Consider the following 16,253-nt stretch of genomic DNA (forward strand, 5'->3'; position numbering starts at 1 on the left):
AACGGCAACAAGTCTGGAGGTGGGCTGAGCACAGGAGTGCAGCAGTGTGTAACCTCCTGCCATGCAGCAGGTCCGTGTGCTGAGGCCAGAGCTTCTCTGGTTTATATCACAAAGTCAGGTATGGGTGAATGTTGCTTGGATGCCACATGGATGGTCAACGTGGGCCAGGCCAGAGGTGCAGCATTGCAGCATCTCCAGAAGTGACCACAGCAGATGGTAGAGGAAAGCATGTGAAACAACTTGGGCAGGGAGGATAATGTGCTTTGCTTGGACATCTCCCTCAGCATCTGACCTCAGCCAGGGGTGTGGAAACATCATGGGCTGGGGACTGCATTGAAACCTTTGTATTTAACAGTCCTGGTAAATGGGTACTTCATGAGCTTGCCTGAACCCGGGTTTTGAACTCTGTTGTATCTTAGGACACTGAGGTTGTGCTGTGCAGAAAGATTCTGCTATTATTTGTTTGAGACCTACTGCTAACAACTTTCCTGCTAGTAGATCATGGCAGCACCCAGAGCAGCTCTAAGAATTGCTTGTGACTCATCTGCAGTTACTTCTCCTTTCACGAGGACAACAAAAGGGTCCCTCAGAGTTAGATGTACTTGAGAGAGCTGGAAGAATGGGGTTGCTGGGTTGTTGAGGGTTAGGAACAGTCTCGTCTGCTCAAGAGGGCTCCAGTTTTCATCTGACAACAGGAATTTGGTTACTGCAAAGGCATTTCCTTCACCTTCCCTTAACCCCTGCTCAGCAGTGGGCAGACACAGGCAAGAAGCTTCATTTCAAGCAAAAACCATCTCCATCTTATACTGAAGAAATTGTGCTATGCAGCCTATAAATCTTCCTGTAAGCGCTGCTCCATTTACTGTTGGCTTGGTCTGTGCACTTTCTCCTCCAGATGTGCAACGACTGATTCAGTTTTTGTGCCATCAGGTGAAGGCCTGGGCACAGGCTTGGCTTCTCTTTGCTGCCATTTACAGTACAGCAGCTGGATGTTGGAATTTGTTTGCCCAAGTTACTAGATTGTGTCGGAGCTCTTACAGTGCCTTGCCAAAGGGTGTGTTTGTTGCTCTGTTTGAGGATAGCGGTGTCTTGTCTCATCTAATGAACAAAACATCCACTTAGCAACAGTTGGTGAAGGTGCTGGGTTGAAACTTTGTAATTTTCCATGTGAAAATCCTGATGCTGATTTTAACTAGGGCGAGCATGGTGAGAATAAATCTTCAGGACACCTCTTGTCCATTTCTGTAGCAAAAATACTGCAGTCATGTCAAAGCAAGACCTGCTTTCCTCCTCCACCCCATTACCACACAGGAAACAACCCATGGGGTGCCTGGGCTCCACATTCTCTGTTTTCCCAGGGACTTTGCAATTTGGAAGGACAGACTTTCCTTTTCCTTTTTGACTCCAGGCTCCCAGCCAGCAGGAGGAGATGTCACCATCATTGCTGCTCCTGAGAACACCACGGTGGTGGCCGGGGAGAGCGTGGTGATGGAGTGCATGGCGGCTGCTGATCCCACCCCCTTCGTCTCCTGGATACGACAGGGTGAGCATGAAGGACAGGGTCAAGTTTCTGTTGTCCAGAGGAACCTGTGGATACTTCATGTTTAAAAACATCTGTTAAGAAGCTGGAGAATCTGTGGGACTGGAAGAGCGCTCGTTACAGCGGTACCTAATGACACGGGTGGTGTTGCAGTGTAGGGTGTCCTTACTAAACTGGAATTCCTAATTAAATCTAGAAGGTTACAAAGCATGCAGTTCACTTTAGAGTTGGTTGACCTGTGAAATATATGCAGCTCTAATGCCTGGATGCCTTTTGATCTAAATTAGTCATCCTTATTGTATGAGCTTGAGCAGTGAAGGTCATGAGATGGGGTCAGGTCTGTGCCACTCCTACAGGGACTTAGAGGTTAGTGGGGATTCTGTGGATCCATCTTTGCATCAGAGAAATAACTTGTATGATCTTGCAGGATTATAAAACATGGTAAGATTTTAATCCTTGCAGTGGCTGGGCATACTGGAGGGGTTTTGTTCACAGCCTTACTGTGGTCACATTGGTAATGGAAGGATTGAGCAGAAGCTCAGGTCTCATCAGAGCTGTACAGGTGAGCCACTGGCACACATTACCCAGGGCTGATAGCCTAAGTGATGAGTAGGGTGCTAGTGTCACTTCAAGTGTCACATCCATCAGATGTGTTTCAGGGGCTCTGTCTGAAGATGTTCTCAGCTTAGGAGTTGATTCGTCCCCATAAAAGGCTCTCAGTCATTTCCATAAATCTGGGTCGCTATTTAAGACTCCTCTCCCCTGTAACCGTTTATTGTGGTTGGTCTTCAGCCCAGACTTGTCCACAGGCAAGGATTTTAGTGTATATAAATACTTCCTCTTCCCCATAAAAAATAGGACCAAAAATACCTCAGAGGATACAGCTTTGGATTAAATGTTCTGGCAGAAATGTTTCTGGTTTATCCTGTGCACTACACTATTCCAGATACATGCTAGATCGCTTAATCATTGCTTTGCTGGGAGCTGCTGATGCCTGTAGTAGATATTGTTAATTATCACTATGAAAGCTTTTGAATGGGGAGGAAAAGGAGGAGGAAAGGTTGATGAAAGAGTTCCTTGGATGCTTTGTTTTAAAGTGGTTGCTTGGTCCCCCTTGTGCTTCCCAGTGTGGACTCTTCAATTAGAAAAGATGGATTAACAGTGTTAGCAGTTCTGTGTTATACAAGCATGTTTCTTTCCAAGGCTTCATTAAGGAGCAGGCTGGGTTACTGGGTGATCAGTCATGTAGGTAACACTGAGGACCGTACTGCCAGGTGCCCAGTTTGGCTCTTGCCAGCCGTGGTGGTGTCAGCTAATTGCTACCATCTGGAGTCAGGCTTTCAAACTGCTCCAGTGCAAAAGGGGTGCACAGATTTCCCCCTCCTCTAAGCAGGCAGCCACTGAATGGTGAAGCCATCTAAATACCCCCAAACTGTGGATGGAGGGGGCAGAGGATCTGATCTCAGCTGCATTCCCCACTGATGGTGCTAAGTAGGTGCAGCTGCTCACAGAGAAGGTGGAGAGCTTGCTTCTGTCTGGGTACAGGCTCAGCTGGATCTCTGAGAGGTAAAGGCAAGCCAGTCTGAGGTTTTGGTGTCTGAAAGACATCCCTGCTGTTGCAGGTGGAGAGGGACAAGGTCTGGTGTTGCACAGCTCTGCACAGACTGGCTGGATGTGCTAGAGCTGGCCATGGGTACCTGACCTCCCATCCAGTGCTGAGAATAAGCAGTGCCCAGCACCAGCGTTTGACATGCTGAGGAGCCCAGGGCTATTTGAAGTTATAGAAGGATGGCTCATCTTCTGGCCAGGGAGCCAGAGCCAGCCTTTCCTCAGTCCCTACTCCGCAGTGCTGAGCATCTGGCCAGGAGAATGGGAAGACAGCAGCTCATGGCCCAAGGACCAGAGCCCCAGGGAGAACCAGTTTTCCTGATACCCTGCAGATTGGGACCCAAGATGGGGCAAAGAATGAATTGGGAAGCTCAGTAAGTTTGGGATCATGTCTGGGACCCAGAGGAGGGAAGAACCCCTGAGCTGTTAGTGATTCAGTGCTCTTGCTGACATCTGCATTAACGTGCACAGGGGTCATCAGGCAGATCCAGGAGCTTTTCCAAGATGTGTGTTAGCACAGCTTTTCCTTGAATGTGCTATTCCTAGGGGTTCTCGTTGCAGGCACACCCTATGTATCAGAGACTGTTTTGATCCAAAACAGAACAACCGGTTGTTACAGGCTAAACTGAACCTTGGGCCAGTGTTGGCTTGGGATGGCTGATGCTTGATCAAACACTGAGGAGTATCCCAGCAGGAAGCCTCCTCTGGGCTGGGGTTTGGGATCTGGGGGTCTCTCCATTCCCCAGCTGTGATCCTGGCTCCTCACAAGCCCTCATAAAGGGGGGCTCACTGGGGCTGCCTCCCACATTTGTGCACGTTTCTTCCTGCAGATGGCAAGCCTGTTTCCACGGATGTGATTGTGCTGGGCCGGACAAACCTCCTCATCCCTTCCAGCCAGCCCCATCACTCCGGGGTGTACGTGTGCCGCGCTAACAAACCCCAGACCAGGCAGTTCGTCACAGCCGCAGCTGAGCTCCGGGTCCTTGGTGAGTAGAGAGCAGGGTAAATGCTCCAGGTAGAAACCCACAGCAGGTAGGTGTGGATTACATGGACCAACATCCAGGAGATCCCCAAGAAGTTGCTGGATAAGATGGGAGGCACGTTAGAGCCAGGAGGCCCTGGGCTGGGATAGCTCTCAGTGGGAGTGTCTCCTCTTTAATTTGGGGTTTAGTTCCTTGTATTTACTGAGCCGTTTTATGCCTTATTCTTGTTCTCCAGGGTTTCCTCATGGAAATCTGTATCAGCAATTAACTTTCAGTATCGTGGAAGCCAGAAGGGAGAGCAGCCTAGGATCAGGGGACGCAGCACATGATTGATAGAGAATTTATTTTTCCTTTTGGACAGAGTCTAAATTAAGCCTCTAGAGTCTGCCTGGCAAATCCTATCTTGTAAGCAAAGCTGCTACTGAATAAAACATAGCAGCGGGCGGGGAGGAGAAGGGATTTGCTTTGCTATCTTTTCCTCCTCCTTCCTGCGTTAATTTGTCCTCTCTCCTCCCAGCTACACCCAGCATCTCCCAGGCTCCTGAAACCATCTCACGCACCCGCGCCAGCACAGCCCGGTTTGTGTGCAAGGCAGAAGGGAAGCCAGCCCCAACCATCCAGTGGCTGAAGAACGGGGAGAGCATCCTGTCCAACGGGCGGGTGAAGGTGCAGAGCAGTGGGAGCCTCGTCATCAACCAGATCGGCCTGGAGGATGCCGGCTACTACCAGTGCGTGGCTGAGAACAGCCTGGGCATGGCTTGTGCCACTGCCAAGCTCTCGGTGATCGTGCGGGAGGGTTTGCCCAGCGCTCCCAAGAAGGTGTCAGCCGTGTCCCTCTCCAGCACCACGGTCCTTGTGTCCTGGGAGCGGCCAGAGCACAACAGCGAGCAGATCATCGGCTTCTCTTTGCATTACCAGCGAGCTGTGGGTAGGTGTCATCTGCCTCTGCAACACTGGTACAAGGCATAAGGCACAGGTTGACTTTCTTTCCCAGCTAGTGACAAGTGTGAGGCAATTCCAGTTAGTTTAGCCCTTTTCATTGCAGGTAAAGGCATTGTCTCTTGGAGTTAGTGTCCATCTGTGACAGTGCCTGTGGATTAGCCACCATAGCCAACCTGTTGACCAGCAGCAGCATGTCCATGTGGCTGAGTTGTCTGGATTCTGGAAGCTTCTATTGTTTACTTTCTCCTCCAACACCTTGATTTTACATGCAAAAGGTGTGATTGTTAATGGAGGTACTAAATAGCTACGTTGTGCATAATCACTGAATTATTCACACCCAGAATCTGAAGGGAGGTCTCTTGGGGTCTGTCTTCCCAAGCAGCCAGCAAGCCAATACTGTTGGTGAACTGTTGCCAGAGCTCCTCTGAAAATTAAGCTGGTAACACCGGTTGCCTTAGCATGAATTAAAGAACTTGAGTCAAAAAGGAGATGCAAACATTGAAGCACTGAATGTTTCTGCCTGAAGAATTCACATCAGAAATGGGGTTTGTGCAGTTACTGGGGGAACAGGAGAAGACAATGATTTTTAAGGTGGATTTTCACTATGGACCTCATTAGTTAAATGCTGTTTCAAGGAGTGTCTTGGCAGCTCGCTGACCTGCTGATCAGTGTTTCCTTTGCTCTAGGAACAGATAACGTGGAATACCAGTTTGCTGTCAACAATGATACCACTGAGCTGCAAGTCAAGGACCTAGAACCCAATACCAACTATGTCTTCTACGTGGTTGCATATTCTCAGCTCGGAGCCAGCCGGACATCCTCTTCCATCATTGTTCAGACCCTGGAGGATGGTGCGTACTGGTGCCTAGAAAATGGTCTTGGCCTGTTTCATGGTGAGCATTGGATATGCTATGGAGAATAGTATCAGCTCCTAGAAACCTAAACTTGCTTGCTGCTTCTTCTTGTCAGAAGCCCTTTAAAACCAACCCCAAACAACAAACCAAACCACAGAAAAGCAAAGCACTCTGGTCTGATCATCAGCTTGGGTGATGAAGAGCATGAAAATGACCTAGCTGACAGTATGGCCCATGAGAATCCTTCAGGAACTACAGTCAGCTCCTCTGGGCTTTCATCTAGCTAATGCAGTATTGCTCCAAACTTGACTCTGGGCCAGACTTGATTTCAACTCAGGAGAAAGACATCTACTGCAATTTGTAGGGGTGGGAGCAGTGTGGAGGTTGGATCCCTTAAGAGCCAGTAGTTTGTGTTGATTTTACCACTTATCATGTAGCATTTTGCAAGCAGTAAGGGCAGAGTGCCAGAAGGACAGCAGCCCAGCAGGGGAGGACATGTACAGCTTTCAACAGACTGCAGGACAGAGGCAAGGAGTGATGATTTTGGCAGACCTCATGCAAGCCCCTGCTATGCTGCAGGGTCCATTATGTGGTTTTAATACTCCTGACACAGTGAACTGCGTGGTCCCACATGTATGTGTCTGAAGCTTGAAAAGCTGAGTTGAAAGCGTGAAAGCTGCTTGCAGCTTGCAGAGCTGTGATTCTTGAGGGAATGGGGATTCCCAGGCTGAAGTCTGGATCTCTGAGCCATTTCCTTTAGAGTCTCCTTCATGTTCCATAGGCTCATTAGCTGGTCTGTGCTAGCCTGCCCTGTTTGCAGTGCACATGGGGTCCGTAGGGAGCAGTGATCAGCCTGTTGGAGCTGAGCAGCCCACCATCTCCCCTCCCCAAGCACCACACTGATGCTCTGAGCTGTTGAAGAGCTGTGGAGTAGTGGTTCCCCTTGGGCCAGAGAGCATGTCACCAGTGGCTGTGGCAGGGCCAGGACGAGGCAGTGGCCTCCAGCCAACTCCAAGAGGTGGCAGAGATGTGTTGTCCCAGTCTTTCCTAACTTCTCCTTTCTACCCAGTTCCTAGCGCTGCCCCTCAGCTGTCCCTGTCGAGCATGACTCCTGCTGACATCCGTGTGACTTGGCTGCCTCCTCCTCCAGAGCTGAGTAATGGCAAGATAACAAAGTACAAGATCGACTACTGCACCCTCAAGGAAGGTGAGGAAAACACTATTTAGGGGGCTGTGTATTCTGCAGCAGCAGTGTTAACATTTGAGGGGAGGACGGACAGAGGGACCCCTTCTTACCCAAGGGAGGAGAACAGCCCTCTCTTAGCCTTGCTCTGCTGGTGGTGGTCACAGCAGTGCTGGTGCTGTGCTACTTCACCCTACTTTGAGGTGTCTTCTGTGACCGTGGAGAAGCCTGTGTCCCCAGGGGAGTGGTCTGGTGCTTGAATGTTTGTGCTGCCCCAGGAATGTCTAACCCTTTGGTGCCATCTGCACTGTGTGTTCTGGGAGAAGAGCTTTGTGCTGGTCGGGGCAGAAGGGTAAATGCATTTTATTCCTTCAAAATGGAGTCTAATCAAAGTGATCCTTGTAGGAAAAAAAAGCAAGTATCCTGGCCAGGCTGTGTTGTTCTGTTGTTGAGTTTTATTTAGGTTTATTTATGTTGTCAGGCACTCTAAGAAGCCCTCAGCAGGGATGTAACATTTACCTGTGCTGGATGTGGCTGTTCCGGTTCCATGAGGGCTGGCTTTGCAAATCCTTCTGGGTATTTGCTCTTAAACGCGTCAAAGCTCTGCAGCTTCTCACTTTCCAGGGTCATGATTCTTACCAGGAGCAGGGTGGGGAGTGTGATGAAGTGCTGGACATGCTCCCACGGGTTTGATCAGGATTAGTAGTCTGTGCTGTGACTCCTGGCTCTTTGATTTTCACTCTGAGCCTGCATGTGGCTCTGTGGCATCGTAAAACCTTGGAAACGTTTGCAGTGCAGGGCTCACACTCAGCAATATACTGTTGTGTAGCAGGGACAGTGCTCCCAGCTGACTTTACAACAGGTGAAGCTGCAAAGCAAGACCTTTGCGTTCAGCAAACAGGCAGTGTGAATCTTCAGCGAGACCCATGAGTTGTTACAGTGAAAATCCCAAGCCATTCTCAGTTTAAATTTCCTGTTATCTCCCTTATGAACTTGGGTGGGCTGAGGAGGGAGATACAAAACCTCAGCCTGGCCTGAGTGGAGGTGTGAATTCTGCACAGAGCAAGATTGCTGGACAGTTCTGGTTCAAGTTAAGGTGAGGATTTTAACACAGCAGTGAGAAGCACTGGAGTCAGCTACCATTGGCAAGCACGTGTTCTGCCATCACATCACCAGCAGCAAGGTTTCTGACAGCTCCCCTCCAGGCAGGCGCAGTGGTGCTGAAGGCAATGGGTAGATTTGAGTGTGATGAAGGGAATTGTCAGTCAGGATATCAGCTCTGCCCAGTCTTCAGCTCTAGTTTTTCCTGGTGGCATGAGGTTGCACAGGGCAAACCCAGCCCAAGGCACACGGGCCTTGGGGGGGAGCTGGGCTTTGTGGCTTCTTCTAAGGTGAATTTCACTTTGAGTGGGAAAACTGTGTTTTCAGTGGTGTCCCCTTGGTTCCAGCAGATCAGGTAACCTCCATTGAAGTGGGTGGGAATGAGACACAAATCACCCTCTACTCGCTCCATCCCAACAAAGTGTACAAAGTGCGCATCGCGGCCAGCACCAGTGTGGGCTACGGGGCCCCTTCTGAGTGGACCCAGCACCGGACTCCTGACAGAGACAACCAGACACACGGTAGGAGGCTGGGTAATGCTTGGGATTTGGGGCAGGGTGTGCAGGACACTGGGGAACTTGAGGCATAATCAGAGATAGTTGCTTTCATTAGGAGTTACAGCTGCTGGGTTTGGTTAAAACAATCACTGCCCTTCATCGTTCTGTTCAGCAACCTCTGTATGTCTTGCTGCTTGCCTGGGTAGAGGGTCTTTCCTGCCTTCATGTGCAGCTGTGAAAATTCTTAAGGAAGAAAGAAATACAACTCCTAGAGCCCCATGTTATAACATTTGGGAGTGGATGGACAATTCTGCCAAGCAGAGCTGAGCCCAAGGCACGCTCCAGCAGTGTTAAAGACGGTGGCATCTCAGACTACATTAGAAACTCCCATAGTGGCTTTGTGACATTGTTCTTTCCTGCTTCACCCAGCTGGTAAAGTCAACGGTAGAGCATAACTTTACCACTCTCCAGGCAGTGGAAGCATTCCAGTTCACAGTCAGCCCTTCCTCACACCTCTCCCTTACCACCAAGGCCAGGAAGGATTCAGTAGAGCAGGGAAATGGAGACAATTGGCTGAACGTTTTTCTCTTGTCTTGTTCTCCTTCTAGTTCCATTTGCCCCGACAGAATTGAAAGTCCGAGCGAAGATGGAGTCTCTGCTGATAACCTGGCAGCCCCCAGCCAACCATGCCCAGATATCTGGCTACAAGCTCTACTACCGAGAAGTGGGCCCAGAGGAGACCAGCGATGAAAACCCTCTGGATGGTGCCGAGGATGAGAGCTGGGATGTAGGACCCATAAAGCTAAAGAAGAAAGTGAAGCAGTATGAGCTGACTCGCCTAGGTTAGCTGCTTCCATCTCTTAGTAGTTGGTGTGGAAACCCAGGGTCTGTGTCTTGCACTTCATAGCAGTGCTTTGGGATGGTTCCAAGAGCTGTCTGCTTGGCTGCTAATACATAGGACCAGGACCATGAGAGCTGTTTTAAGAGCCCCCAGAATCATTTCTGGCGTGGGGTGTTTGGGGCTTGCTCTGAGCAGAGGTTAAAACAGACATTTCTGATGCCAGTGTAGCAGGGGTTGTATTTTTAACCAAGGGCTGCTAATACACTTAGTATACACTAATAAATGGCTCTGAATCAATTAGTGTTCTTATTGTGTAACCATAAAGAGTGCCTAGATTAAAATCACCAGTCAGGACAATGATCGCTCCTTCTCTCTGTATTCTGAAGGAGCTCCATAATTGCACGCTGTTTGAAACCTCTCTGTATTAAACTGCAGAGATGGGTTAATTCACAGCATACTAATTTGGGATCAGTGCTCTCCTCCACCTCCCCCTAAAGGAAAAGAGACACAGAATAGTGAGTGTTCATGGCTGGAGAACAAGTCTGTGCCACAGTCAGATCTGCCTGGCTGGCTAACTGTGCTTGGCACTTCCCATAAGGAGTTAATGTTTCTAATGTCTGATCATACTAATTAGTTGATTTGCTCATGGAAACAGAATGGAAAGTGAGGAGAGGCATGGCAGATCCTTGAAACAGGATTGTACTTCTTAGAGTTCTTCCATCCCTCACTTCATGCTTCATCCCTGTTAGTGCCCAGTGAGCTGAGACTGCAGGGCTGGTGTTTCTCGTGCTGGTTCATCTTGTTCATCCAGCATGTATATCATACATGGTGTAAAGGTCAGGCTGCAGCACCTGGAAAGATAGTTTGTGTCATCGCTAAGTAGGTTTCCAGCTATGCTGCAGCCATCCTGCCAGTGAGAGTGTTAACAGTTATGAGTTTCTCTGAAGAATTTAGGTCTGTAATTATTGCACTGAGGAAACCACATGTGAACATCATCACGCTGCTCTAACCACTGGCAAGTCACTTAGCAGAGGGGCTCAGGAATGGGCTGAATTGATTCCAAATGCTCTGGCACGATGATGCTGAGAAGGCTGCTTGTTCTTCTGTAATTACTTCCTTAAATTTGGGCATCCGTCAAGCCCTAATGGCTTCCTTATGATTGTGGTGGTTGCGGATCAGCTATCATTGTGTCAGGAAAAGAGTCTCGGGTTTCTTTGAGCCGTGGATGTTCTCTTTTCTCCCCCTTGCTCTGTTGAATGATGTGCTCTTGCATGTGTACAGTAAAGGAAGGGGTCAGGCATCTGGCTGTGCTGAGAAAGGCAGGGGTCTGGATATGGGACGAGGAGGAGGAATGGTTGGGATTTAGATGGGTTTAGCCTTATGGTGGGCAGCTACCCTGTACAGGCACTTACATCTGCATGAGGGATCTTGTAGGCAGACTGGGTAGCAGGCTCAGGAGAGGTTGGCAGCCATGGTGTGATCTGTGCTGCTGCACACTGCCTGATGGGGAATCAGCCTGGGGATTTCCCAGCTCAGGGATGATGAGGAGGAGTCCAACTCCCTCATCACTGCAGGGCTGACCAGAAGTTAAAGCATATTCTTAAGGGCATATTCTTTATTCACAGTGACAGCATAGCTGTTACACCAGCAAAGAGCCATGCCCGTGTTTCCCTCCCCAGGTTTCTTGTGCCATTAGACTGTGTTTTAAGTTCCTTGTGCTGGTCTTGTGCAAGATTCTTGTCTTCTTGCACTGGCTGGTCCTGCTACTGAAACTGCCAGCTTTGTCCATCACCTCTCCTCTATCCCACAGACATCCTCATCTTTTGCCTTGATCTTAACATCTGGCTTCTTGGTTTTGTCTTTGGCAATGACTCTGCTCCTCCATTTAAGCTGAAAGAAGAGATTTTTCTTCATGCTCATGCAAACCTCTGGAGCAAACCGTGTCTCCTTAGCATGATATCACTAATGACAAGCCTTGTATCTTGTCTGAGAGGCAGGAGCTGAAATCCTGTGAGAGAGGAGGGCAGCTCTTCAGAGGCACATAGAAATACCACAATGTCATGAGCCCACAAAACCAAAAGGAGCTGTCCTGAATCACCAGGAGGGCTTTTCCCTGAGAAACTCCCATTGATTTCCATGTTCTAGCAGTTCCTCTCCATAAGGGTGTGCAGCTACCAGGCCCATGATTTACATGCAAAATAAACAGTAAGGATCTGATCCTCTCCTCCACATTCCCATGAAGGAAGATTGCATTCCTCTAGGAATGACTCCCTGGAGATCAGGGTATTTTCCCACTTAGAGGGAAGTATGGCATATGGCATCTGGCCAATATGAACACCTTGAAAAACTGAATGAAGCAACATATTTAGCATATTGGATATATTATGCAGTCATCCAGATTAGTGATTTGAAATGATCTGGACTAGATTATTCTGCTTATATTTAATGTATGATGGAATGCATTGAAATACATCTGTTTTCATGCTGCCTAGTAGCTTCTTGACAGCTTGATAGAGCTTTATGTCTGCATGTTCTAAGAGCTTGAACATCTGGGGCTGTGTATAAAACTTGAAGCCAAGGCTCTGACTGAGAAATCCAAAATACCCCTATTTTCAGAAAGTGAATTGCTTGATGTTGTAGTAGAGCTCCCCTGGCTTCACATGTAAGTGGCTGCTGTATCGATCCTACCTGGGGATGGAGATGGAGAGCATGTCCTTCCCTTCACTTCTCCAATAGGAGCTGCCCACAGCTGCATCACATCTGTGAGCTCTTCCTCATCGTTTTGGAGCACATCATCCACAATCAGCTTGAGTCCCAGCCAAACCCTCAGACAGGAGGCAGAGTGCATGTGCTGCAAGGGACAGGCTGTGGGGTCCTTTATTCCACCAAGCCCATGGTCCCAGCCATTTGGACATAGAATGCCCTTTGGTATCATCTCACTTGTGTGGGTTTGAAACGTTTTCCTGTGGCTGGAGAGTGTGAAAATGCAGAGCAGGCGCCTTGGGGCAGACAAAGCTCTGTTTGCTTTTGGGATTGTGGCTGAACTGTTTTTGTATTCTGAGCGTGACCGTGTGTTGTGGAGCCTTTGGTAATTGGTACCATTAGCCTCTGGGAGCGTAATCAGCACAGTCATAATAAAATTGGCATCAATAAGGAAGGTTTTATTCTGCTTATGCTGTCTGGCAAAGAAAGCAGTGATCTATCGGGGCAGGGAGTGCACAGGCACATCCCAAATGAACCAACTTCATCAATGCACTGCAGTCAGAGACAGCCTGGACTGATCTCATTGAGCTGCTGAATGGGCTGGCTGCTGAAGGGAGAAGTTGGCAAGTGTCTTATTTGAGAACTTTGTGTATCCCAAGTTGTTTCCTCAAGTAATCGTCTCCCTTAAAACTCCCTCGGATGTTACTTAACAAAGCAGAGGAGTGTTTCAGCTGATGAAAGGCCAGAGGAAAGAGATAAATGTGTGGGTTTTCTGTGTACTGTGGCTTTTCTCAATCAAGAAACTGCTGTGGAGGCCAAACAGTCATCAACAAAAGCTGTCAGTGACTTAACAGGGCACATGGGGACTCGCTGGCAGGAAGATCCTTACAGCAGTGAATACATCAGAAAAGGCTTTAGAAATGGGAGGTGCGTTTTGGAGAGGGGAGGATGTCCTGACTCCTCACGAATAAACAGTGCAGTGCATCCACCTCTCTGGGGGAGAGAGGAGTCACCGTGCATAGGTTTCATTAGCAGCTGCAAGGGAGAAAGCTCAGGAGATGCAGAGATGATGTGCTGCAGGCCAGCACACTGGTTAACCCTCGGTGGCTGGGGCAAGGCTGCTTGTTGCTGATAGCTTCTGTAAAAGGTGAGAACTAGAGAGTGGCTGTGATGATTCCCACACCAGTTGTGAGATGGCATTTGAATGTGAAAGCCTGTAAACAGAAGGGGGACTCCTGCTGTATTTTGCCAAATACAGCTCTGTTCAAGCTACTGTTGTGGATGGTGAGAAAAGCCAGTCAGGTCAAAGCAAACTTGTCTAACTGGGAGGGTTGCTAACCAAAATAACCCCAGACAAACCGTGATTGATTTTTCCAGCTCCTGGGAGACTCTATGAGGTGAAGCTGGTGGCATTCAATAAGCATGAAGATGGTTACGCAGCGGTTTGGAAGGGCAAAACAGAAAAGGCACCTGCAGCAGCAGTAGGTGAGGAGCATCCTTCATTTGTTGTCTGTCTCCCCTGCTTGGCATGTGGCTTCAAAGGAAGGGTAGAGGTATTAATTACAAGAAGATGAACTTCAAGAAGGACAATACCAAAATGGGGAAGGTCCCAATATAAGGGAACTTTCTTTGACAATCATTGCAGATTGCTTTGGAGAAGTTGTCTTGGGAAGGAGAGAAAGGAACGTAATACCTCCCTTCTCATTCGGGTTGTTCTTGTACTGGGTGTGTATGGCCTGTATCTATGATGGTTGTCCCTTGTCTTACTATCATGTATGTCACCATATATCTTTTCTCTTTTTGTCTTGCATCACAGATCCTCCTGTGCAGAAGGGTCCTCCACTGCCTCCAGTCCAGGTCTATGCAGAGTCCAACAGCTCAACCTCCATATGGCTCAGGTGGAAGAAACCTGACTTCACAACAGTCAAAATTGTCAACTACACCGTGCGCTTCAGCCCCTGGGGCCTGAAAAATGCCTCTCTTGTTACCTACTACACAAGGTAAAGAGGGATGTGAAGGGTTCATCTGCCATGTGTTTGCTCGTGTCAGGAATAAACATAGGGCAGGAGGAATCTGCATGGAAGTTCAAGTACTGAGCAAAACGCTGGGTGTTTCACCTGCTGGAAACATCTGTCTTAGTCACAGATACATTCAGAAGTGCTGTAATGTGGCACTGGGTCTTTTCTGTGACTTGAGCACCAAGGGATCATTCAGTGGCTTGTCTCTGCATCTTTTGTGCTCTTGTTTGACCTTACGTGCTTGTTCCCTGTTAATAACATGGCCAAGTGCAGTCGTGGGCAGTCTCAAGCATTCATGTGAGATGGTCCTCACAAGTTTGGTTTAACATTTGCTAGAGTTTAAGCAGTTTGGGGATGTATTTTAAGTCTGGATTCCTGTGCAAGTGTTTAGCCTATAACCAGGCCATGATTTCAAGCTTTTCTTTGCAAGTACATCAGAAGTGATCCTGGAGGCTGGGAACCAACTTTGCTGTGTAGGTAGGAGCTGAGTGCTCTTGTATACACATGACTGCAGGAGATGGAGCTTTAGGTGAAAAATCAATATTGTAGGAGTTAGGGTAATCTCGTGTTCCTGGTAAGGTATCAAGGTGACAGTAGGTGGGAGAACCATCTAGTGTTCATGGCCTTGTGAATGTGTCCTCTTGGCAGCTCGGATGAAGACATTCTCATCAGTGGGTTGAAGCCCTACACCAGGTATGAGTTTGCTGTGCAGTCCAATGGTGTTGGCATCGATGGGCCCTTCGGCAGCGTGGTGGAGCGGTTCACCCTGCCTGACCGTGAGTGTTCATGGGAACTGAATCCTGATTTCTCCTGGGTTTCCCTGAATCTCTGTCAAATCCCTCCTAATGTGATGCTGAGAACATCTAAGCATTTCCCAAGCCCATTAAAGGAGTGCTGCTTTGTAAACAGAGGAGCATGTAAAGGGAACTGGGACAACAATTGCTGTTACTGTGGATTTGCCTCTGTGTTCAGAGGGCTGATAGTGAGTTGCTTAAGAGCTAGGTCCTCCCCAGTGCTGAATGTCACGGGCAGAATAAGGGTCCCTTGACCAGCTTTGTGTTCCGATAGGACCTTCACCTCTTAACTTCAGGCTTGGTGAAGGCTGGGGGGCAGAGATGATCCCTCAATCTGCAGTGGGTTAGCTCCTTGCTCAATAATAGCTTCCTTTCTGGTATTCAGCTTCACAGAGCAGCAGCAATGGACTTTGGAGGTTGTGTGAGTCCTGCCTCTAGCTGGGACCAGGTGCAGTGCAAGCAGGGCTTTGGGGAAGATGGAGAAGGAAGCAAAAAGGAGCAAGGACGTGCTGGGAATATTCTCTCAAAGACAAGCAATGTTGCAGAGCCGCAAACTGAGCTGTGTGGCTTCATCAGCACTGTCATGTTTTCCTTGGCTGCTTGGCCATGATGCCGAAGTCCTGCCCTGTCCTGGGCTCAAGCAGCCTCCTCTCTGTGCTCTCCATAGCTTGTCTGGGTGAGGTGTCCAGTCACCCAGGTTGCCCATCATTCCCTGCTTGCAAACATGGCCGTGGAACCACTGAGAGAAGACACAGAGCAGTTGCCATGCCCTGCCAGTTGAAGGCTCGCCTGTTTTCTGCTGTTCACACTGGATCTTGTCTCTGCCAGGTCCCTCGACTCCTCCATCTGACCTGCGGCTGCACCCGCTCAACCCCTACGCTGTGCAGGTGCACTGGTGCCCCCCTGCTGAGCCCAACGGCATCATTGTGGAGTACCTCATCCTCTATAACGCCAACAACACGCAGCCAGACGACATGTGGACCTTGCTGACGCGTGAAGGTGAGCCTCCTTGAGGTACCCTACCACCCCACCAGGTCTTGGAGTATGTGGTGGGCCTTGCTCCTGGTCATATGGGAGAATCCAGGGTCACAACTACTGAGAGACATGAAATCATACGTGTCTAGAGCTGGAATAGCCATTATTACCCAGCAAAGGTCCTGTAGGTACAGGCAGTAATTCCTAGGAGAAT

The 16,253-nt window shown here is 48.9% G+C and overlaps 1 protein-coding gene across 2 annotated transcripts in view; it reads left to right on the plus strand.

Annotated features, from left to right (window-relative positions):
- Positions 1 to 16,253, plus strand: part of IGDCC4 (immunoglobulin superfamily DCC subclass member 4) — an 84,324-nt gene that overhangs the window by 55,586 nt on the left and 12,485 nt on the right. The window contains exons 5-15 of one of the 2 annotated variants that reach the window (XM_061371178.1): positions 1,409 to 1,543; positions 3,979 to 4,134; positions 4,649 to 5,059; positions 5,760 to 5,924; positions 6,997 to 7,134; positions 8,559 to 8,732; positions 9,317 to 9,550; positions 13,630 to 13,737; positions 14,069 to 14,252; positions 14,919 to 15,046; positions 15,893 to 16,063. In XM_061371178.1, the coding sequence (XP_061227162.1) occupies positions 1,409 to 1,543; positions 3,979 to 4,134; positions 4,649 to 5,059; positions 5,760 to 5,924; positions 6,997 to 7,134; positions 8,559 to 8,732; positions 9,317 to 9,550; positions 13,630 to 13,737; positions 14,069 to 14,252; positions 14,919 to 15,046; positions 15,893 to 16,063 (2,004 nt within the window). The remainder of the gene's footprint in view (positions 1 to 1,408; positions 1,544 to 3,978; positions 4,135 to 4,648; positions 5,060 to 5,759; positions 5,925 to 6,996; positions 7,135 to 8,558; positions 8,733 to 9,316; positions 9,551 to 13,629; positions 13,738 to 14,068; positions 14,253 to 14,918; positions 15,047 to 15,892; positions 16,064 to 16,253) is intronic. The other variant, XM_061371180.1, reaches the window with a different exon arrangement.

Source organism: Neopsephotus bourkii, unplaced genomic scaffold (assembly GCF_033783945.1).
Source record: "Neopsephotus bourkii isolate Nb327-2 ecotype Australia unplaced genomic scaffold, CSIRO-AGI_Nbou_v1 NB_1572, whole genome shotgun sequence".
Classification (NCBI taxonomy): Eukaryota; Metazoa; Chordata; class Aves; order Psittaciformes; family Psittacidae; genus Neopsephotus; species Neopsephotus bourkii.